This window comes from Podarcis filfolensis (genome assembly GCF_964270895.1).
Source record: "Podarcis filfolensis genome assembly, chromosome: 8".
Lineage (NCBI taxonomy): Eukaryota > Metazoa > Chordata > Lepidosauria > Squamata > Lacertidae > Podarcis > Podarcis filfolensis.
The window spans coordinates 5,966,791-5,989,656 of NC_139611.1; the positions used below are offsets into that span (position 1 = coordinate 5,966,791).

The 22,866-nt window shown below is 45.5% G+C and overlaps 1 protein-coding gene across 1 annotated transcript in view; it reads left to right on the plus strand.

Moving 5' to 3' along the window:
* Nucleotides 1-2,856: 2,856 nt before the first annotated feature.
* Nucleotides 2,857-22,866, plus strand: part of LGI3 (leucine rich repeat LGI family member 3) — a 29,990-nt gene continuing 9,980 nt past the window's right edge. The window contains exons 1-6 of the mRNA XM_083629490.1: nt 2,857-3,387; nt 13,198-13,269; nt 16,468-16,539; nt 17,770-17,841; nt 20,291-20,362; nt 21,832-22,001. Of these exons, the coding sequence (XP_083485616.1) occupies nt 3,191-3,387; nt 13,198-13,269; nt 16,468-16,539; nt 17,770-17,841; nt 20,291-20,362; nt 21,832-22,001 (655 nt within the window). The 5' untranslated portion in view covers nt 2,857-3,190. The remainder of the gene's footprint in view (nt 3,388-13,197; nt 13,270-16,467; nt 16,540-17,769; nt 17,842-20,290; nt 20,363-21,831; nt 22,002-22,866) is intronic.

Here is a 22,866-nt window from a genome sequence, read left to right on the forward strand (position 1 = left end):
GCTGGTCTAAACAAAAATGTTTTTAGCAGGTTCTGAAAAGAGTGCAGTGAAGGTGACTGCCTGATAGTGGCCACACTAAAAGATTGTGTTATTACAGGTTTTATGTGGCACCTGTAACTTAGATTGCATTGTAAATATAGTAAACATTAATAGCCAACATCTGTGAACCACCCTGAGACCCCCAGGTATAGGGCGGCATAATAATAATACTGTAATAATAATAGGTTAGTATGTTATTTTTGTATGTGTGCAATCGAAAGTATACACACACTACATGATACTCAGACTCTCATAAGCTCCAGCCTGCATGACCGATGGTCAGGGATGAGGACTGAGGGGTCCAGCAATACAAAGAGGGCCAGAGGTTTCCTTATCTCTTTGCCCTGAATGTTTTGAGCTCACTTGCAGCAGTAAGTACAGCCCAGACTGTTGGAAATGCAAATACGAAATAGGAGCCTTTTCATATATACGGCAGTGGACATGTCCAGTAGCAAGTGCATTCTGGTGTTCAGCTGAACTATGTAGACAAATTGTTTATCTCTTATTCTTAGACATAGTTTTACTAGAAGTGAAATCGTATGCATGTCAGCTTGGAAGTAAGTTCTACTGACTCTCAAGTAAATTTGTATTTATAGAAAAACCTACCCGTGACCCATTGTGAAATGACAACACATCTGCTGATTTCTATAGCGAGAGTTTTGTGTACTGAAGTAAAGAGGGCATCAAGTGTGAAAGAGTGAGAAAACAAGTTATGTGAATATGTAGTTCTTGCTCAATGAATGTGTTCTATTTGAGCTATCCAGAAAGACCAAATATCTCAATTTTTTTAAAAGTGGCTCAGTAGTACTCAGGCAACTGCCTTCTGTCTTGAGTTCAAATTCAGCATCAGTGATTGACAGGGTTGCACTAAACCACAATTCAAAGAGATGCAGCTCAGGCTCCCCTCCTTGCAATGGGACCCAAAATCCCACTGCTCAACTATAGGCAGTGTGGCATAGTGGTTAGAGCGTTGGACTAGGATCTGGGAACCCAGAGATCAAATCTCCCCAGCTGACCATGAAGACCATTGGGTGACCTTGGGGGTCAGGCACTGTCTCTCAGCCTTACCCACTTCACATGGTTGTTGTGGGGATTAAACGAGGAAGAAGGGAGGACCATACACACCATCTTGAGTTCTGGGAGAAAAAAGGGAGGATATAAATATAAACATCAGGAACAACTTTGACAGTAAGAGCTGTTCAGCAGTGGAATGGACTCCCTTTAGACTCTCCCCAGATGTTGGACTACAGCTCCCATCATCCCTGAGCTCTGGCCTTGCTAGCTAGGGGTGATGGGAGTTGTAGTTCAACAACATCTGGGGACCCACAGGTTGAGAAAGGTTGCTTTAGAGGATGTGGATTCTCTTCCATGGTGGTATTTAAGCAGAGGCGGGATGACTGTCTGTTAGCCAGGGATGCTTTAGTTGAGAATCCTGCATTCCAGGGGGTTGGACTAGAGAACCTTTGGGGTCCCTTCCAACTCTACGGTTCTATGATTCTATGCAGTGCTTTTTTTCTGGGGGGGACGCAGGGGTGCACATACCCCTAAACATTTTGTGAATCTAAGTTTGGCCTCATTGAGGGGCAGTATTTCAATATGTATGGAAATGAGAGCTGGACCATAAAGAAGGCTGATCGCCGAAGAATTGATGCTTTTGAATTATGGTGCTGGAGGAGACTCTTGAGAGGCCCATGGACTGCAAGAAGATCAGACCTATCCATTCTGAAGGAAATCTGCCCTGAATGCTCACTGGAAGGACAGATCCTGAAGCTGAGGCTCCAGTACTTTGGCCACCTCATGAGATAAGAAGACTCCCTGGAACAGACTCTGATGTTGGGAAAGATTGAGGGCACAAGGAGAAGGGGACGACAGAGGATGAGATGGTTGGACAGTGTTCTCGAAGTTACCAGCATGAGTTTGACCAAACTGTGGGAGGCAGTGGAAGACAGAAGTCCCTGGCGTGCTCTGGTCCAGGGGGTCACGAAGAGTCGGACACGACTAAACGACTAAACAACAACAAAATACTTAGTTGCTGAGCCAGGTCACAGGCTCACCCTATTCAAACACAGACAGACATACCCTTAAGACAGGATTTGTGAAGGAAAAGACAATGGGGAGGCTTTTCCATTTCCCTTTGACCTTGCAGAGAAAACATTTGGTCAGTTTGGGAATCAAAAACGGTTTCAGGTCGGACTTCCTGTGCTGATCTATGTACGTGCTTGGTTGGTACATTTATGAACATTTAACATTAAAATTCTTATCACGCTGCATTGCATGGGGTGGACTAGCGAACCTTTGGGGTCCCTTCCAACTCTACAGTTCTATAATTCTATGCAGTGCTTTTTTCTGGGGGGACGCAGGGGTGTGCATGCCCCTAAACATTTTGTGAATCTAAGTTTGGCCTCATTGAGGGGCAGTATTTCAATATGAGTAGGAAAACGAGAGTACCCCTAAACTTTTTTTTCCCCCAAGGAAAAAAAGCATTGATTCTATGAAATGCAATCAATAAAAACAAAGTTCCTGAGCTCTCTGCCAGCAACCCCAGAGGATCCTGAGGTCCGCACCTCCAACCCCACTCTGCTTCACCCCGAAAAGCACCCCAACCAAGTGCCGGCTTAACAGCTTGCACGGCCAGGCGTGCCGAGACGCTGGCCACCTTTCTTCAGCCTCTTTCTCCCTCTCTCTCCTGGACTGGGGAGGCTTCCTCGGCTGATGGACAGCTCCTTCCAGCAGCTGCTGCTGTTGCTGCTGCGCTCTATTCCCACGTGCAGCCGACCTTTTGTTCCACGACCCGCCCCCCGCGGGCGCCGCGACAACCCCCAGGCTGAGGCTGCATCCAGTCAGCGATGCGCTCATTCATCCACCCTCCCCATCAGTGATCAGTCCAGAACTTGGTGCTTTCGTGCTGCGCGCGTCTCTCCATCACGCCTGGCGGAGGAGCGCAGCTTTCTGCAGGGATGAGATAGCTCCCAGCAGCTTGCAGCAGCCTGCAAACACAGAGAAGAGGAACCAGAAGCTGTAGAGGGGGCGAGCGGAGAGTTCGGCTTGCTCCTGCATCATCGTCCTCAGCTGCTGCTGCTGCAAACGCCCGCTTCTCCCTGGGGAGACCTTCCCCAGCCTGGGAAGGCTGGTTCTCCCCCAGGAAAAGGCCATGGCAGAGCTGCAGAGGCTGGGGCAACTTCTCCTTCTCTTCCTCCTAGGCCTGGCCTGCCTCTGGCTGCCCGCCACCTGCCGGAAAGCCCCCAGGCCTCCCCCCTGCCCGCCCAGCTGCTCCTGCACCAGAGACACAGCCTTCTGCGTCGACTCCAAGGCCATCCCCAAGAGCCTGCCGCGGGATGTCATTTCGCTGTAAGTGGATGGGGACTGGGGAGGGCGCACATCTGTCTCTTGGTGGGTGGGTGACGGGCTGCTATGCAGTAGGGGTTCAGGAACATGTGGAGATGGTGTCCCCGGGTGGAACAGGGCCGGCTGGTGTCCAAGAGACAGATGACAGGGATGAGGTGTCAGAAGTGAGGGGTTAGATTGCCGGGGTGAGCACAGACAGCACTGGGAGCAAAGGTCTGCATCTTCAGACTGGTCTCCTGTGAAAGTCCATTTCCAGATGTTGCATCCCAGCTGGGGAATGGCTCCTTTGCTCCTCGAGAAAGAGGGGGGTTCTATAGATGATGATGATTAATTACATGCACGTCCCATTTCTGCTAAAGGAGCTGAAGGTGGCATACATAAATCTCATCGTCCTCATTTTATCCTCACAACTACCCTGTAAGGTAGGCTAGGCTGAGAGTGAGTGAGTGGCCCGAGGGCTTCGTGTCCAAGTAATTCAAATCCTGGTCTCCCAGGTCCTAGTCCAACACTCTAACCACTATGCCGCACTGCCTATAGATGGCTTCTTGCAGGTGACAAGACCAAAATGGTCCTTAACGGCAGCTCTACATGCAAATGCAAGGCAGTGGCTGCATTGGTTTAGAGAGACAAAACTCTTGGTTGCTTCTTGACACTTGCTTGGCTCGTCTGCCTTTAATGACGTGAAGCTGAACTGGTTATATCATAAACCTTGAGGTGATATAGAAGTTCTCTCTGTGGTGTGAGATCTGTGAAAGCTCAACCAGGCTTTTCATTGCAGTGATCGAGTGGGGATTATGAATAATTTTCTCCATCATAGCCATATTCCAGAGTGAGTGGTAAGTGTAAGATTTTAGGCTGTTTGCCCCTGAGTTGCAATTACTGTCTGAGCTGCCAAGATCATGCAAAAGACCAATTCTTTTGACAACATATTTACACTGGTATCGTCAAAAATATCCAGTAACATTCATTTTGGACAGCAAACAAGAGCTTCTTTAGTAATATTTATCATTTCTGTCAAAATTAAATTCTAAAAATCTTGCACTGGCTTACAATTCCACCACAAATTGTAATATGTACCAAGGTCTTCTCTCCCCCCCCCCCTATTTTATAATTTCTTAGCAATGTGCAATAACATAATTCATGTGCAGTGAAAAGTTGGAGCCATGTGAGCTTGCAACATGCTTATTAAGCACTGGTATAAATAAACGAAATTCAGCATCCCACAAATCTTGATTTTCCTTTCCTTTTTAAAATAAAGCAAGTTTCCAGCCAACATGATTGTGTATGTGGGAAGCTCGGGGGGGGGGGGGGACTGTGCACAGCCACTCCATGGTGCAATCTGAGCATGTGGGATGCTTGCATGCCATAAATACAACTGAATATCCATATTAAATGTCAGCTGGGTGGAACTGGTGCAGCGCTTGCTCTTACATCGCTCCTTTGTTGCACAGGGACAATTCAAGCATTAATGCGCATCACTGCATTGCTCCGTACCTTAAAGCAAAAATTCGGAAAACCAGATTGATTAGGGACATAGGAGGGGCATCTTCATCACCTTCCCATAGTTAAAACCTTGCTCCAGGCGGTTTACAACATCAAAATATTCCCATTATTACAAAAATCAAACCGAGGTAGTTGCAAGCAATAAATGAAAACATGCTAAAATGTATGCAACAGAATCGAACAATCCCCACATGTCATAGATACAAAAAAATAAAATAAAAATAAAAATTGCCAGCACCCCAGTAAAGCGGCATAGCTCCCCCCTTCCCCCAATGGCTCGGGGTACTTGGGAGTCGCAGGGGTGGGGGTGCAGAGGCGTAGGATGGGTGCAGACATTCGGCGCCCGCCCTTGACTCCCAAGCCTACCCCTAGCTGTTGATGTGGGGGGAGGGAGTGACAAAAAAATTCCCACACTGGGTACCACCTGGGCTTGCTATGCCTCTGCTTGTGGGGGGCCAGACTATATTTTGAAAAAAAATAATGAACGAATTCCTATGCCTCACAAATAACCTAGAGATGCATTTTAAATAAAAGGACACATTCTACTCATGTAAAAACACGCTGATTCCAGGACTGCCTGCAGGCCGGATTTAGAAGGCAATTGGGCTGGATCCGGCCCCCGGGCCTTAGTTTGCCTACCCATGTGATAGAATGTACCCTTTTTTTCCTTTACTTTTCCAGCATCTGTCTGACTTCGAATTATACATTTTCGCCAGTTTACTAGGGGTTAGAGATTGCTTTCTTGAACAAACGGGATTTAGAAAAGATCTCCTAGGTTCTGTGCAATATAACAAACAATGAAGTATGTGGTTGCCCACAAATACAGAGTCTACGTATGAAATCTTATAACGCCCTTCCAGCACAGCTGAGGGCATTGCTTAGAAACACAGCGCAATAAAGGCAGGTCTTAATGGACCAGGTAAGAGTTTTTTAGACAAATAACTGGCTCTAAAATGCCCTGATTTAAGAGTGGGAACCACAGAGAACATTTGGAAGATTTAATCTCTTGTAGGTCCCGTCCAGATTCTGTCCAGTAGAGCCTTAGTGGGCTCTTTCCCATATTCAAAAACTTGTTCAATTCATGGACACAATAGTAATCCAGGATACATTGAAGGTTTGATTTCCACCAGAGCTGTTCCCCATACAGCACAGGTCTGGAAAACCTTGCAGGGTCAGGAAGTAAATCTTTTCAGATAGTTGAATGGGATGCAGTCTTGCTCTGATCATTGTCCATCTGGCTTCCGTACGTAGAAGTGAGGCTGTTGTTCCGCTGGGAAAGGAGAATTATCTCCTAAGAAATTTATTTTGAACTGTTTCTAACCCTTTAATAGAGTTCACATCGTCGCCCCAAATTTCAGCTTCATACAGCATTTGTGGGATCACTTTGCTTACCAAAAAGTTTCAATGCTGGATGAAACGACTGTCCATACTCTGTAAAATAAAACTTCATCGGTGTCCCTATAGCTTTCTGTGCTTTATATATGCCACTTCAAAGACAATGATTCACTAAAAAGGACTCCGAGATATCTGAAGGAGCGAGTTTGCTGTAAATCATGTTGATCCAAACTCCATTTATATTGAGGGCTGCGTTTTCCAAAAATCATTATTTTAGTCTTGGAGTAGGGTGTTGAGAGAAGCTTTTCTGTTTACAGCATGAGCTAAAAGCCACCAATACATTTTTAAAACCCAGGTAAAAGAGTGAAAGGAACTCTATGTTGTCTTCATAGACAAAACACCTTCCTGGACACCATTTCAAAGCCCGTTAATTGCTTTAAATTAATCTTTTCATTAGTGCTAAAATTCTTTTCTGCCTATAGTACCACTGATATAGCACTATAAAACTACAGCGCTGATTTTAAACATTAAACTCTTTCCATCAGCACTGTTTTAGACATGATTTTCTGGTTTGATTTGGTTTTGTGCTAATTAAATACTTTTTAATCTGCATTGTGTTTTAACATTTCATGGGTAGCAATAGGCAACCACACTAGAATGCTTAGCGCTAAATAAATAATAGAGGTTTTGATTTACTTATTTATGTGAGGATCACTTAAAGCTCCCCACCCCCACCCTACTAACCCAGTTGCATCTTCCTCTCCTATCTACTGGTGTGGAAGTGCAAAATCCCCGAAGGTGTGGAAAGTCAATTGAAATTCCACTTACAGCTTGCAACAGGAGAGCAATAATTTATTACACTGGAAGCAGCCAGCTGTCTGGAAGAAACCTCAGAAGCACGATATAAACGTGCCGCCCTAGAGCCTGCCTGTTTCACGTGGTGAGCACACTCAGGTGTGTAAAACTGGTGGTGTGGATCTGTGCACATGTGTGGACCAAATGGGGCTTGTGGGGTTGAATGGAGAAGCCATTCAAGTATGTGAAAGTGTGCAAGGCTGCCTTCTTCAGCCTGGTTTCCCACCAGAAGTTTTGCACCACAACTCCCATCAGCCATGAGCCAGCTCCTATTGGTGTCAGCATCATGCAGCTGTGCTGGTTGAGGCTGATGTGTACTGTAGTCCAAAACATCTGGAAAGCACCAGGCAAGGGAAGGCTGATATAAGAGACAGAACCAGGACTCATAGGGCCCTCTACTCCAAGGCAGAAATCACAGCTAAAGAATCCCAGACAGGTAGCCATCCAACTTCTGTTTTATAAACCTCTCGTGAAGAAGTGTCCACCACCTTCAGAGGGAGTCTGTCCCACTGTCTAAGTGGCTTTTACCGTCAGAAAATTACCGTATTTTTTGCTCTGTAAGACTCACTTTTTTCCTCCTAAAAAGTAAGGGGAAATTTGTGTGCGTCTTATGGAGCGAATGCAGGCTGCACAGCTATCCCAGAAGCCAGAACAGCAAGAGGGATCACTGCTTTTGCTGCGCAGCGATCCCTCTTGCTGTTCTGGCTTCTGGGATTCAGAATATCTTTTTTCTTGTTTTCCTTCTCCAAAAACTAGGTGCATCTTATGGTCTGGTGCGTCTTATAGAGCGAAAAATATGGTATTCCTAATGTGGAGCCAGGATCTCTTTTATTGTCAAATGCCAGTGTGGTGTAGTGGTTAAGAGTGGTGGACTCGTAATCTGATGAACCGGGTTTGATTCCCTGCTCCTCCACCTGCAGCTGCTGGGTGACCTTGGGCTAGTCACACTTTTCTGAAGTCTCTCAGCCTCACTCACCTCACAGAGTGTTTGTTGTGGGGGAGAAAGGGAAAGGAGAATGTTTGCCGCTTTGAGACTCCTTAAAAGGTAAAGGTAAAGGGACCCCTGACCATTAGGTCCAGTCATGACCGACTCTGGGGTTGTGGCGCTCATCTCGCTTTACTGGCCAAGGGAGCCAGCGTACAGCATGTGGCCAGCATGACTAAGCCGCTTCTGGCGAACCATAACAGCACACGGAAACACTGTTTACCTTCCTGCCAGAGCAGTACCTATTTATCTACTTGCACTTTGACGTGCTTTCGAACTGCTAGCTTGGCAGGAGCTGGGACCGAACAACGGGAGCTCACCCCATCGTGGGGATTCGAACCCCCGACCTTCTGATAGGCAAGTCCTAGGCTCTGTGGTTTAACCCAGGTTGAGACTCCTTAGGGCTCCAAAGCGGCTAACATTCTCCTTTCCCTTCCTCCCCCACAACAAACACTCTGTGAGGTGAGTGGGGCTGAGAGACTTCAAAGAAGTGTGACTGGCCCAAGGTCACCCAGCAGCTGCATGTGGAGGAGCGGGGAAGCGAACCCGGTTCACCAGATTACGAGTCTACCCAGTGGCGTAGCGTGGGGGGTGCAGGGGGGGCCGGCCGCCCCGGGCGCAACATCTGGGGGTTAGGGTTAGGGGGCGCAAATCCACGGGTTAGGGGGCGCAGATTATGAGTCTACCACTCTTAACCACTACACCACACTGTATAGATTATTGTTAATTTTTCTTAATTCTTAATTGTTCTATCATTTTCGTAAACTTCGGTGAAGTTAAATATATAAATATCAGAGACTTTGGTGCACATCAGGCACAGTGAGGTGGCAGTATTTTGGGCCATAGGAGCCAACTCCTAGGGGCTGAGGGGTCTTCAGCCCCTCAGTAAAATATTTGAGGGGGCCAGCCCCCCATATCTTATTCAGGTTGGCACCCTTATTCTGGACTATGCCTCTTCAGACTGTGGACAGGTAGGGGGCATTTAATTGTTGCTTCCCCCATGTTAAAAAACAAACTTGCATGGGGCACATCAGAAGGAGAGAGAGAGCTTTGGCAAACTCCTCTTGTTGATAATGCCAGTTTCTTGCTTCTGGACAGGGCTTTCTGTGTGTGACTCTCTCACCATCACCTACAGCCTGAAGTGAGGGATTCAGACTGCATAATAAGATGAGATACTTCCAATTTATGCAGAATGAAGGTGTGATCAACTGAGATGGCAGAATTCCACTTCAAACTGCAAGCGTGTGTGTGTGAGAGAGAGATGGTTTTGAATCAACAGAAGTCCAGCGTCAAGATCAAGGGAAGCAATAGTGTGACTATTTTGGGCACCAAGGTCTCAGAAGGAACAGAGGAGGGTGACCAAGATGACCAAGGGTCTGGAAACCAAGCCTTAGGACTGCGTGTTGATTCAGCAGCCCCGCAACCCCATCCTATTCCCACTGGGAATTTCTGGCATTTCCTAACACTCTTCTCCCAGACTGCTGCGTCTGGCTCTGTCTTTGTGCCAAGGCTGATGCCCGCATTGATTTGTTTAAGTGTTTTTTCCAGCCTCTCTCCAACCACCCTTCATTAATCACAGCAAATGGAGAGATCTTTAAATGCATCCTCTCTGGCAAGGGACTATATTTCTTTGGCTGTGCTCAGTTTATGTATAAAAGAGATTGCAAGGGAAACTGCAAGAAGAGGAGGAGAAGGACACAGAGAGAAGAGATCAATCTGAGGGGTGAGTGTGGAATGGAGCAAGATTGGGGGCCCCAGGCTCTGCCTACTGAGAGCTAAAGTCAGGAGACAACCTTTTTTAAAAATAACAATAATTCAAAGATTTTCAAAATATGCAGATAACAACTACAGTAAAGGCTAAACAAGTCCGTACGGTCCAGTCACTTGCTATCAGGATTCTGATGGCTGGCGCCTACCAGCTAGAAAAATGTGCAGTTTAGCATTTGGCCTGTAGCCAGTGAGTGAGACGACGTGAAATCTGTGAATGTAGGACAGCCTGACAGTAAGTGAGGAGGATGACATCGGATGCCCAGCCATACACTGCAAGCAAATCAGTTTTATCTTAACGTTTGCTGTCCTAGCTTTCCACAAAGGATTCCTGCTGGTGAGGGGTCTCCTACCACAGATCTATGATTCCCAGAATTCCTAGGGTAAGAGAGTGGCATTAAAAGCAAATAAAGTCAGTAGCGCAGACAGACCCTTAGGATGCTTTTCAGGGTCTTAATTAGCTGTAATAAACGTAAGTCTGCCCTTATTCCCTTATGGGGGACACAAGAGCCCTTATAGAGTCCTTTGTAGGTTCTCCATTGGTCGGAGAAAATAACAGAGGCCAACCAGAGAATACTGAGAAGCAAAGCAGGTCATAAGACTGATCTTTATTGAACTGTTGCAACAGGGTGCTCCCCTCACATGCAGGAAAGGAGGAGGACCCAGAACAAAGGTGTGTCCGCCCTTATATAGACATTTTAAATTGCCCGCCTTGGAGTCCAAGACCACCCCCAGATACATCATACCTACATCACAGAAAGGGCGGTCTACAACAGAAATCTGAGTGCGTTGTTTACCTCCTCTCTGGCAGGTTACCTGTTAATGGTTACTTGATTGGATACCCTGGGGAGCCTGGCCAGTCTTTTGTAATGACAAATACTTAGTTCCTGAGCCAGGTCACAGGCTCACTCGATTCATACACAGACATACCCTTAAGACTGGATTTGTGAGCAAAAAGGCAATGGGGAGGCTCCTCCACCTCCTCCCTCCTTGCTGAGAATGTATGTGCTTGGTTGGTACATTTATGAACATTTATATATATTATATATATATATATTATATATATATATATATATATATATATATATATATATATATAATATTATATTTACACACACACACACACACACACACACACACACACAGGCCTTAATTTTTTTTATTTCATAGCAAACTTTAGGTTGTAGGCAGCAGTTAACAACAGCGGATTTTTATTTATTTTAAAATAATTTGTTAGATTTGCCCAGAAAGGATTATAAGCATCGGTGGGGTTTCACAGTTTGTTACCAGTATGGGGAAACAAAATGGGGTTGGGGATGGAGATAGGTTGGTGTTCTGGTGACAATGGCATTATCTGGGCACCTCAAATAAAAAAAGCTCACTGGGTGTGAACCGGGGACCACTCCCTGCCTCTCAGCCTGACCGACCTCACCGGGTTGTTGTGAGGATAAAATGGGGAGGAGGAGAACAATGGAAGCCCCCTTGAGATCCTCAGAGAAAAAGATAGAACATAAATGCAACAAATAAAAAGATAAACCGTACACACATCTGGAAGCAGGCGTGAGTGAGTTTGTGGGTGGGAGTGTGACTGGAAACAGCCAATTTGTAGGTCATGCTTTGAGCCACTGATGGAGAAGCCATCTACTTTGCAGATTGGAAACTGGTTTAGCCACAATTATTCGGCCTAGGACCCTCGTACCTACGGGACCGCCTCTCCTGGTATGTCCCACAGAGGACCTTACAGTCTTCAAATAAAAACGTCTTGGAGATCCCGGGCCACAGGGAGGTTAGGCTGGCCTCAACCAGAGCCAGGGCCTTTTCAGCCGTGGCCCCGATCTGGTGGAACGCTCTGTCACAAGAGACTAGAGCCCTGCGGGACTTGACATCTTTCCGCAGGGCCTGCAAGACAGAGCTGCTCCACCAGGCCTTTGGCCAAGGCACAGCCTGACCCCTTCCTTTGGTAATCCTCACAGAACTCTAGCCCAATGGTTGCCATTAATTTGATTCTGAATTGATTTTAAAATGAATTGATTTTAGAATGCTTTTCAATTAATTGATTGTGATTTTATGTAAACTGTGTTACTTTTATTGTTATTAGCCGCTCTGAGCCCGGCTACAGCTGGGAAGGGCGGGATATAAATAAAGTATTATTATTATTATTATTATTATTATTATTATTATTATTATTATTCCCTGTCTCAAGATTGTTCACTCTCTGGAACCACAGAATCCTGCACTCTCTCATCAAAGTACAGACCAATTACATAGGTGTGGAATCCACGTATGTTTCTAGTGCAATGGTACACAAACTCTCTGTGTATCATAAGAACATAAGAAGTTAAGAAGTGTCTGCTGGATCAGGCCAGAGGTCCATCAAGTCCAGCTTCTTGTTCTCACAGTGGCTGACCAGACGTCGCCATGCAGAGGGCATGCAGTCCATACCATACTGGTTTCCAGCAACTGGTATTCAGAAGCACTGCTGATTCCAACTGTAGTCGCAAAGGACTGCCATTATGGCTGGTAGCCATCAATAGCCCTCTCCTCCTTCTTGACTTTGTCTGGTCCTCTAAAGCCATCAGTGTTGCTGGTCATCACTACTTCCTACGGGAGTTCCATGCTTTCACTATGCACTGCACGAAGGACGTGGGTGGCGCTGTGGTCTAAACCACTGAGCCTCTTGGGCTTGCTGATCAGAAGGTTGGCAGTTCAAATCCCCGCAAGAGGGTGACCTCCCGTTGTTCTGTCCCAGCTCCTGCCAACCTAGCAGTTTAAAAGCACACCAGTGCAAGTAGATAAATAGGTGGCAGGAAAGTAAACAGTGTTTCTGTTGCACCAGAAGGGTTTTAGTCATGCTGGCCACATGACCCGGAAGCTGTCTGCAGACAAATGCCGGCTCCCTCGCCCAGAAAGTGAGATGAGCACCGCAGCCCCATAGTTGCCTTTGACTAGACTTAACTATCCAGGGATCCTTTACACAAAGGACTTCCTTTTATTTTTCCTGAGTCCTCCAACATTCAGCTTCATTGTGTGTCCACAAGTTCTAGTGCTGAGATAGAGAAAAACTTTTCTCTTATCCCAGTGTTTTGTGAGCTTCCCCAGGGGAAACTGCTCTTTAGTGCTCAATCAGAGCAAAGGGCAATTCTCCAGATTGACTTTCGCTCCCATTTAGAGTTAAAAGCATGGGTTTTCCTAGGGAAAGGAGTGGGGCAAGGGAAACGCCACTCACTCCTGTGCTTTCCAGGCCCAGGACAAGTGGAAGTGTGGACAAGCTACCTTTTTACTGCTGCTCAGATCCTTTTGTGAGATTCAGTTGCGTCCTTCTGTTTCAGCAGACATTTTAGCATTTCTCTCTCTTTCCTCTCCTGCAGGACCCTGATAAATGCAGACTTCAGCGAAATCAAAGAAGCCGCCTTCGCTCACCTCCCGTTCCTGCAGTTCCTGTATGTCTCTCTGCCTGTCTGTTTCCCCTGGTTTTGTCTTTGGGCAGGACGGTTCTTGTTACCCTGTCACAGCACTGCTTAGCCAGCCAAAGAACTTTACCATTAGAGTGACTGCCTAGGCTAGTACAGTGGTACCTTGGATTACGAATTTAACCCGAGTTAAATTCTTAATCCGAGGCACGCTTTCGCTAATGGGGCCTCCCGCAGCTGCCCCCGTGCTGCCACTGTGCGATTTCCATTCTCATCCTGGGGCAAAGTTCTCAACCTGAGGTACTACTTCCTGGTTAGCGGAGTTTGTAACCTGATGTGTTTGTAACCCGAGGTACCACTGTAATTGGGCAAAGGGCAGGAGTTTTCCATGGCAGCAGATGAGAGAGGACATCCTTTCTGCCTTGACACATTAACTTTTTCAGCTTAGAAACGGCAGTGGTTGGAATGTGGACTCTGCAATACAGTGGTACCTCGGGTTACATGCGCTTCAGGTTACATACGCTTCAGGTTACAGACTCCGCTAACCCAGAAATAGTACCTCGGGTTAAGAACTTTGCTTCAGGATGAGAACAGAAATCGTGCAGCGGCAGCGGGAAGCCCCATTAGCTAAAGTGGTGCTTCAGGTTAAGAAGAGTTTCAGGTTAAGAACGGACCTCCGGAACGAATTAAGTACTTAACCCGAGGTACCACTGTACAGTTAATGCCACAGGGCAAGGCACTAATAGAATTGTGCCCAACTGGAGTGGGAAACATCTGGTTTTCACGAGCCTTTGTTTTTCTTCTGTCCATTCCAACTAAACTGGCTGGAGTTCCTTTCACAGTCAAGATAACTTCCCATGAGATAAGTTTCCTAGGTCAAAGCAGAGCATAGCTCTTGTGGAACTGGAATTCCTTGCAAGTTCTTAGCTCCTTTACAAGTTGAGAGGAACTCTGCGTAACCCAAGGTGCCAGTTGGCACCTTTCTTCTCTAGAATAGAGCCTCATCCTCTACACGCCTTCTCGGCTGCTTCAGTTGACAGAATTGGCACCATCACACTTTGGAACTCCCTGCCTATTGAGACCATGCAGGTGCCGTTGCTGTACTTTTTGGCACCTGCTAAAACATTTTTTTCTTTAGATAAGCCTACCCAGATGTTTAGAAAGGTGGTGCAAGTTTAAATCTGTTTTTATTCTATTGTTATTTTCACTTTTTGAAAGTCTTAAAGTTGTTCATTTTTCTTACTGATAGTTTTATTGTTTTATCTTTTTTCCCTAAACCTCTTTGAGTGCGGGGGTTTTTTGTGATCAAGTAGTATATACATTTTATTAAATGAATAAATAAATAGTCTGCAATGTGCAGAGCAGGACATCAGTCCTGAAGGCACACCACCTGTGGGGTCACTGGAAAATCAGTTTAGAAAGAAAAATCCCCTCCTACCCTAACCTTAAATCTGTCAATCAGACCTTGAACGAGGTGGGGGGGGAAGCATTTACTGATTTTTTAAAAGTATTTTTACCCAGCTTTTCAGAAAAAGTAAGGAGAAAAACCCTCCCAGAGAGGCTTATAAATATCAATATTAAGAACACTCCTTACACCTTACATTCTAAAAGTCACAACACAAAAAGGAAAAGGATTGGGGGTGGGGGACAAACCCAGGCACTAGTTCCAATTTACAGAATTTATTTATTTTTTAGTTACACATTTATTTATTTTATTTAATTTTTATTCACTTTTATTAAACAAACATTACATACAAAAAACAAAACAAAGAAAAAAACACAACTTACATTGGATATTTCTAGCTTGAAGATAGTTATTACAGTATACATTATCAAATTATCAAACATCTAGAATAAATGTGTATTATATAAAAGAAATAAAGAGAGAGAGAGAAAAAAAGAAAAAGAAACATGAACGGCAATGAAACCGAAAAATTTACAAGACTAAAAATACCTATCAAACAAAAGCATTATTTTGTTAATTCAAACCAGTACCAGGGTATACTGTTCACAAAGTCCCTCCTACTAGATTGAATCCCATTTTTTAATTTGTTGGTTTGTTGACTTCTGTCTGCTCTCTGGTTTCAATTCAGCCATTCCAATCTTTGATCTGTATTTAATTATTGGTCTTCATCTTGGGATACCTCTGTCTAAATACAGCCAAGTGTTATTGTTGAAACCATGTTTGTTCAAGTAATTTTTAAAACATTCCCATTCTTTCTTAACCTTATCTATCGATTGATTTCTTATTAACTCTGTCGTTTTAGCAAGTTCTAAATACTCGCAGAATTCATGTGATGAATTTGCAGAATTCATGTGATGAGCAACTGGGATGGAATAAAGGAGGAGGAGGGATGCTGGTGGCGCTGTGGGTTAAACCACAGAGCCTAGGACTTGCTGATCAGAAGGTTGGCGGTTCAAATCCCCGTGACGGGGTGAGCTCCCGTTGCTTGTTCCCTGCTCCTGCCAACCTAGCAGTTCAAAAGCACGTCAAAGTGCAAGTAGATAAATAGGTACCGCTCCGGCGGGAAGGTAAACGGTGTTTCCATGCGCTGCTCTGGTTCTCCAGAAGCGGCTTAGTCATGCTGGCCACATGACCCAGAAGCTGTCTGCAGACAAACGCCGGCTCCCTCCGCCTATAGAGCGAGATGAGCGCCGCAACCCCAGAGTCGTCCGCGACTGGACCTAATGGTCAGGGGTCCCTTTACCTTTACCTTTTAAAGGAGGAGGAAAGCTTAAAGCTGCTGGTCTCTCAACTAAGAGGCGCTGAGCTCCCATCTCCCCCTCTTCTGAAGCCATCTCCTTGTGATACTCAAAGCAAAATCCTAGAATTGTAGAGTTGGAAGGGGCCCAAGGGTCATCTAGTCCAACCCCCGAAATGCAACATGAAATGTTGAATGAATGAATTTTATTATTACGGTCACAGACCAGTTCCGGCTCACTTACAATATCAGAAAAATCATAAAACACAACAGGGATACATTGAATTGCAACTGGGTTAAACAGAGACAATTCAGATATAACAGCAGTTAAAAATATACATCAAATCTTGATCACTAAAATATAACCTAAAATTGTCATTTAAAACATTAATCATTTTGGTAGTACAGCTTGTTCCCTAAGTTTTATGGCAATCACACAGAATTTGACATGAAATGTTAAGCCAAGCATTGCTAGGGTTTACTGTCCCATCTCACCGCCTTAACACCGTGTCTTTTCTCTTTGCAGCTTACTGAATTCCAACAAGTTTTCCTTGATTGGGGACAATGCGTTCACCGGACTCTCCCACCTGCAGTACCTGTACGGGCCACTTTTCTCTACCCTCTACAAGGGGACACACTGGGACAACACTTGTAGTACGAAGAAGTGCCAGGAACAGGGGGAAAGGGGAGAGATGATGTTTATAAGCCCTAGGAACAACAAAATACACGACAAAGGTCACACATCTTATTCCAGTTCCAGCCATGCCCATCCTCACACAGTCAGTGGAGGGCTGGCAGGGGATGGGGAGGGGGTGTCAGTGACCATCAGACTTTCAAAAGCTGGTGTAAATCTGCCCTTGTTCCCTTATGGGAGACACAAGAGCCCTTATAGAGTCCTTTGTAGGTTCTCCATAGATCGGAGTAAATAACAGAGGCCAACCAGAGAATACTGAGAAGCAAAGCAGCTTGTAAGCCTGATCTTTATTGAACTGTTGCAACAGGGTGCTCCCCTCTCATGCAGGAAAGGAGGAGGACCCAGAACAAAGGTGTGTCCGCCCTTATATAGACATTTTAAAGTCCAAGACCACCCCCAGAAACATAATACATACATCACAGAAAGGGTGGTCTACAACAGAAATCTGAGTGCGTTGTTTACCTCCTGTCTGGCAAATTACCTGTTAATGCTTACTTGATTGGATACCCTGGGGAGCCTGGCCAGTCTTCTGTAATGACAAATACTTAGTTCCTGAGCCAGGTCACAGGCTCACCCTATTCATACACAGATATACCCTTAAGACAGGATTTGTGAGCAAAAAGGCAATGGGGAGGCTCCCCCACCTCCTCCCTCCTTGCAGAGAAAACATTTGGGGAGAGAAAACAGTCTGGGAGTGAAAATGGTTTCAGGGTGGTCCTCCTGTGCTACTCCAGACATGTGGTCCACACATCTATGTATGCGCTTGGTTGGTACATTTATGAACATTATATATATATATATATATATATATATATATATATATGACCTTAATTTTTTTATTTCACTGGTGTCAGTCAAGCTCATAGTTTTTGGTTTTTGTTGAATTCATTAAACTAAATCTACAATTAATGGGGGGTTTGAATAAATGTGCAATTAACTGCTAATGGTTTGAATTTTATTCAAGATTTTATTATCTTCCTTGGTAGGTTGTGCAAATTGCTGTTCTGAATGATGTTTTTTTTAAGGATAGGGTAGTGGGTATTAGGGATGAGTTTATGGAACCAAGGCAGGGCTGTGGCCTACAAAAAGCACTGGAGTCCCTGGGTGAGAATATGTCTTTCTCTTTGCCTTCAGGTTCATCGAGAACAACGACATCCAGGCTCTGTCGAAAAACGCCTTTCGTGGGCTCAAGTCCTTGACACACCTGTGAGTTGCCACTTGGGCAGAAGCATCTGCAGACTTGGCCTTGCATGCTGCTGACAACCTAAGAGTAACTGGTTCACTCCTGGCAGTGTGGGGCATGCCTGCTAGAATAATAATGAAGCTTAGGGGTTTTTTTTGTTGGGGTCAGGATATAATTTTGGAGATGTTAATTTTGATGTTATAGAATCATAGACATGTAGAGCTAGAAATCCCCCAAGAGGCATTTAGTCCAACCCTCTGTAATGCAGGAATCACATTATTATTGATGTTAATTTTTTGTATCTCTATTTGTGGATCTTATTGTGACTTTCTGGGGGGTTGTTAAATTATGTTCCTTGTGTTTTGATATTTATTTATTTTTATTGCCTACGACTACTTTTGTGGCGCTGTGGTCTAAACCACAGGGCCTAGGAATTGCCGATCAGAAGGTCGGCGGTTCGAATCCCCGCAACGGGGTGAGCTTCCGTTGCTCGGACCCTGCTCCTGCCAACCTAGCAGTTCGAAAGCACGTCAAAGTGCAAGTAGATAAATAGGTACCGCTCCGGTGGGAAGGTAAATGGCGTTTCCATGCGCTGCTCTGGTTCACCAGAAGCGGCTTAGTCATGCTGGCCACATGACCCGGAAGCTGTACGCCGGCTCCCTCGGCCAATAAAGCAAGGTGAGGGCCGCAACCCCAGAGTAGGTCACGACTGGACCTAATGGTCAGGGGTCCCTTTACCTTTTTACTTTTGTTGTATTTTTGTAATTATGCAATTCTGTTCACACTGTGCGCGCCTTGAGCATGGTTTTTAACTATGGGGAGGCAGCATACTAATGAATTATGATGATCATGAAGACATGGATCAAATGGTCAGGGATAATAATAATAATAATAATAATTTTATTATTTATACCCCTCCCATCTGGCTGGGTTTCCCCAGCCACTCTGGGTGGCTTACAGCACATAAAAAATGGTAAAGCATAAGACATTAAAAACTTCCCGATACAGGGTTGCCTTCAGATGTCTTCTAAAAGTCAGGTAGTTGTTTATTTCCTTTACATCTGATGGGAGGGTGTTCCACAGGGCAGTTGCTACTACCAAGAAGGACCTCTGCCTGGTTGGTTCCCTGTATCTTCGCTTCTCGCAGGGAGGGAACCGCCAGAAGGCCCTTGGAGCTGGACCTCAGTGTCCAGGCTGAACAATGGGAGTGGAGACGCTCCTTCAGGTATACTAGATCTGTCCAGGGGGTGGGGGAGAGCTTCTGCATTGCAAAGGGCAAGATGCATTATGTCCACAGAGATATTGCAATGCCTTCCTGCAGGATTCTTGTCCATGAGGGTTGGCTGGGTCACATGGTGTCCATAGGGGCGACAGAGTTTGCCTTTGCATACCCTCCAACATTTCTCCAGTGGAAATAGGGACATCCAAAAGCAGTAGCTTCTGGGATCAAATCAGAAACCGGGATGGTTTCTGACATTCCAGGACCTTGCCTGGAAAATTAGGACACTGGGAGGGTCTGCCTTTGCCACAGCAGCAGTAGCAGCCACCAACCTGGATGGTTTTAAAAAGGATTAGACAAATTCCTGAAAGAAAAGGCTATCAATTGCTCCTAGCCACAATGGCTATGCTTCTGAATACCAGTTGCTGGAAATGGCAGGAGGGGAGAGTGTGGGAATGTTCAGGGATGCAGGAGAGGATATATTGTTTGATTATATCCTTTCCAACTTGTGTTAACAAGTTCCACAATTTAGCAGAGTAACATCCCTCTTTTTAAACTTGCACAGCGGATGCGTTTGCTCAGGCTCACTAAAGCCTCTAAAATGTTACCTGGTAATTTCCCCTTTAGTCCCTCATAAAAGAAATAGACACGACACAGTCTTCTATAAAAGTATAAAAGAGTTTACTCACTCACATTCTGTTCACAGATGGATCCCAGAAGGCAGACTTAAGTTACAAAAGTAATATACACCTGGAAACTATCCCATAAGGAGACAGCTCCTTTGTCGTCTCTTGGTTGGAAGCCAAGAGAGCATCTTAGGCTAAGCAGATGTTGCTTCTTCAATGAATGTAGTCAGAGAGAAAGAGATGGCGGCCTCCGCTGAGGTATTATATTACCTGCATAGGTGAGGTCACGCCCACCTCTCGTCACATGTAGAGGAAGTCTGTCCCAGCCTAGGAGGAAACAGGAAGTTCCGACTGGCTTGTCCAGACATCCCCTTTCTATGTCCACTCTAGGGATGTTGTACTTGACTGCTCTGTGTTTCACATCCCACAGATAGGGCTCTTGTGCTCAGGTCCTACTTGTGGGCTCCTCACTGGGGCATCTGGTTGGCCACTGTGGGAATGGGAATCTGGACCAGATGGACCTCTGGCCTGATTCTGCAGGCTCTTCTTACATCCTTATGTTCCTCAAGAGCAGCAAAGAGGGGAACCCCTGGAACAACCCAACATTCACGTCTTCCTTTTTTCCAGGTCTTTGGCCTACAACAATCTGCAGACGCTGCCCAGAGGCCTCCTGAAACCGCTAGACATCTTGAGCGACCTGTAAGGTTCCTTCTCACTTCGGTGCAAGTAATTCTGCTCCCTGTACCTTTTGCAATTGCAAATATTGCAATGTCCTCCCATATTTGTGGCCCACAAGTTCATGGCAAGCTGCAAGAATTTCACCATATATGAAAGACCCACCATTGTAATTAAATTAACCACAGCCCAAGCAATGACTGGGAAGGTATTGCTGAAAATGGGTGAGCCAAGCAGAATGGGCCAATTTAAACTGGAGCAGCAAGATGCACCCGGTTAAATGACTTTATTTCATTTGTGGGGAATAGGAGAGCATTAAGCATATGTACAATTCTCCTTTTCAAGATCAGTGAGACTTAAAAGCACCAACTTCACTTTAAAGCAACATGTTCTTTACACAATAGTAGCGGATTTGGGCTACCATAATATTGCTGTCCAGAGAGACCACAGCGCAGTAAAAGTGGAAAAAACCCCAGAACATTTGTGGTTATCAAATTTCAGCAGGGTGGGCATTGACTGGAAATGAAGCAGACATTCTTTGCACTGTGCATTTATTATTATTATTTGTGTCTATGATGCTGTTGGGGTGATCAAACGCTATCGTACTGTCAACACTAATTTCAATATATGAAAAAGTTTTGGGGCAGTCACACTGCTTCATTTCCAATCAGGGCATAACCTGTAACCTCCAGCTGAAATCCTGTAATTTTCATAAAGCAAATATTCTAGCATTGTTGTTTTTTCCCTCTTGCTTTTCTTGCACTTAGAGCCATTCCAGACATCAATAATAATTATTTGTTTATTATGTGGTAGCATTAGAGAAGACCACAGAAAAAACTAGTTAAGCAGGATGACAAGCAAATGAATTATAAGATCAGCATTATCATTGGTGAAGATGGACAGCAAACAAATGTTATTCAGATTTTCAAAGCACAGGGAATCTCTGTACTTAGGGAGGGGGGGGGGACAGCGGTAGTTGGAGAATGCTGGATCAGATTTACAATCTTGCCTTTGGATTGGGTGAGTGCTATTAAATTACCGTATTTTTCGCTCTATAGGACACACCGGACAATAGGAGGGGGAGAACGGGGGGAAAAAATTCTCCCCCTCTCTGCTCAGCGCCCCTTCAGCGAAGCGGCAGGAGAAACGGAGCCCCTTCCATTTCTCCTCCCGCTTCACTGAAGGGGCGCTGCGCAGCTCTCCGTCTCTGCTGAAGCCAGGAGAGTCTTGCTCTCCCGGCTTCAGCAAAAGGAACTCGCTGCACTCTGGAGGCTTTGCGTTGCTTTCGCTGAAGCCTCCGGAGCTCGGAGGGAGCGCTCTCTCCACGTTTCAGAGGCTTCGCGTTGCTATTGCTGAAGCCAAGGAGCCTGCATTCGCACACACATTTCCCCTTAATTTTTGGAGGGGGAAAAGTGCGTCCTATAGAGCGAAAAATACGGCAGCCAATTTGTGGGTGGAGGTGATTGCTCCTGAATTGCCTCTCTCTTTGACAGAGACCTCCGGGGCAACTCGTTGACCTGTGACTGCAACATCAAGTGGCTAGTAGAGTGGATGGAGAGCACCAACACAAGCATCCCCGCTGTTTTCTGTGGGAGCCCCGCTCAATACCAAGGCCAGAAGATCCGGGACCTGCCCCTCAAGGACTTTGACTGCGTCACCACAGGTAGGAACAGGTGGTGTTTGCATGGCCTTCTGGGAAATAGAATGGCACCAATCAGACTGCTGCATTCTGAATCCTATTGTTCTAGGACCAATCAGACTGCTGCAATTTGGATCCTATTGTTCTAGGACCAATCAGACTGCTGCATTCTGGATCCTATTGTTCTAGGACCAATCAGACTGCTGCATTCTGGATCCTATTGTTCTAGGACCAATCAGACTGCTGCAATTTAGATCCTATTCAACTCAGTACATAACAGAAACGTTTTTCTCCCTCTTTCCTAACACTGGAACTCATGCACATCCAGTGAAGCTGAATGTCAGAAGATTCGGGACAGGTCAAAGAAAGTCCTTCCTCATGCAGTGCATAGTTCAACTGTGACACTTGCTCCCACATGAGGCAGTGGTGGTCACCAAGTTAGATGGCTTTTAAAGATTAGACAGATTCATGGAGGAGGAGAGGGCTGTCGATGGCTACTAGCCAGGATAGCTCTGGGCCATTGGCCTGACCCAGCAGGTTCTTCTTACATTCTTATGTCCACACTACAGAACAATGAAATCTAACAGAACGGATGAAACCATGGCTATAAACGACCTACACTTCATGTGGCAAAATATGGGTGGGTAGGGAAGGTAACCCTGGCACTGGAGGTGAGGATGCTATGTAAATAGGACATCCTAATCAATAAGGTTTTTCCTGACCAGTGTCTAATGTCATGTGGGAATGAGAACCCATGGAGTTCAGGCAGGCTGGTGTGGTAGAATGTGGCTCTTCAGGAATCCAGGGTCCCAAGCCATTTAATGGCTTTTTTTAAGGCAATCAGCAGGAATTGTTTGGGATACAGACAAGGTCTCTTTGTTTCTTTCCT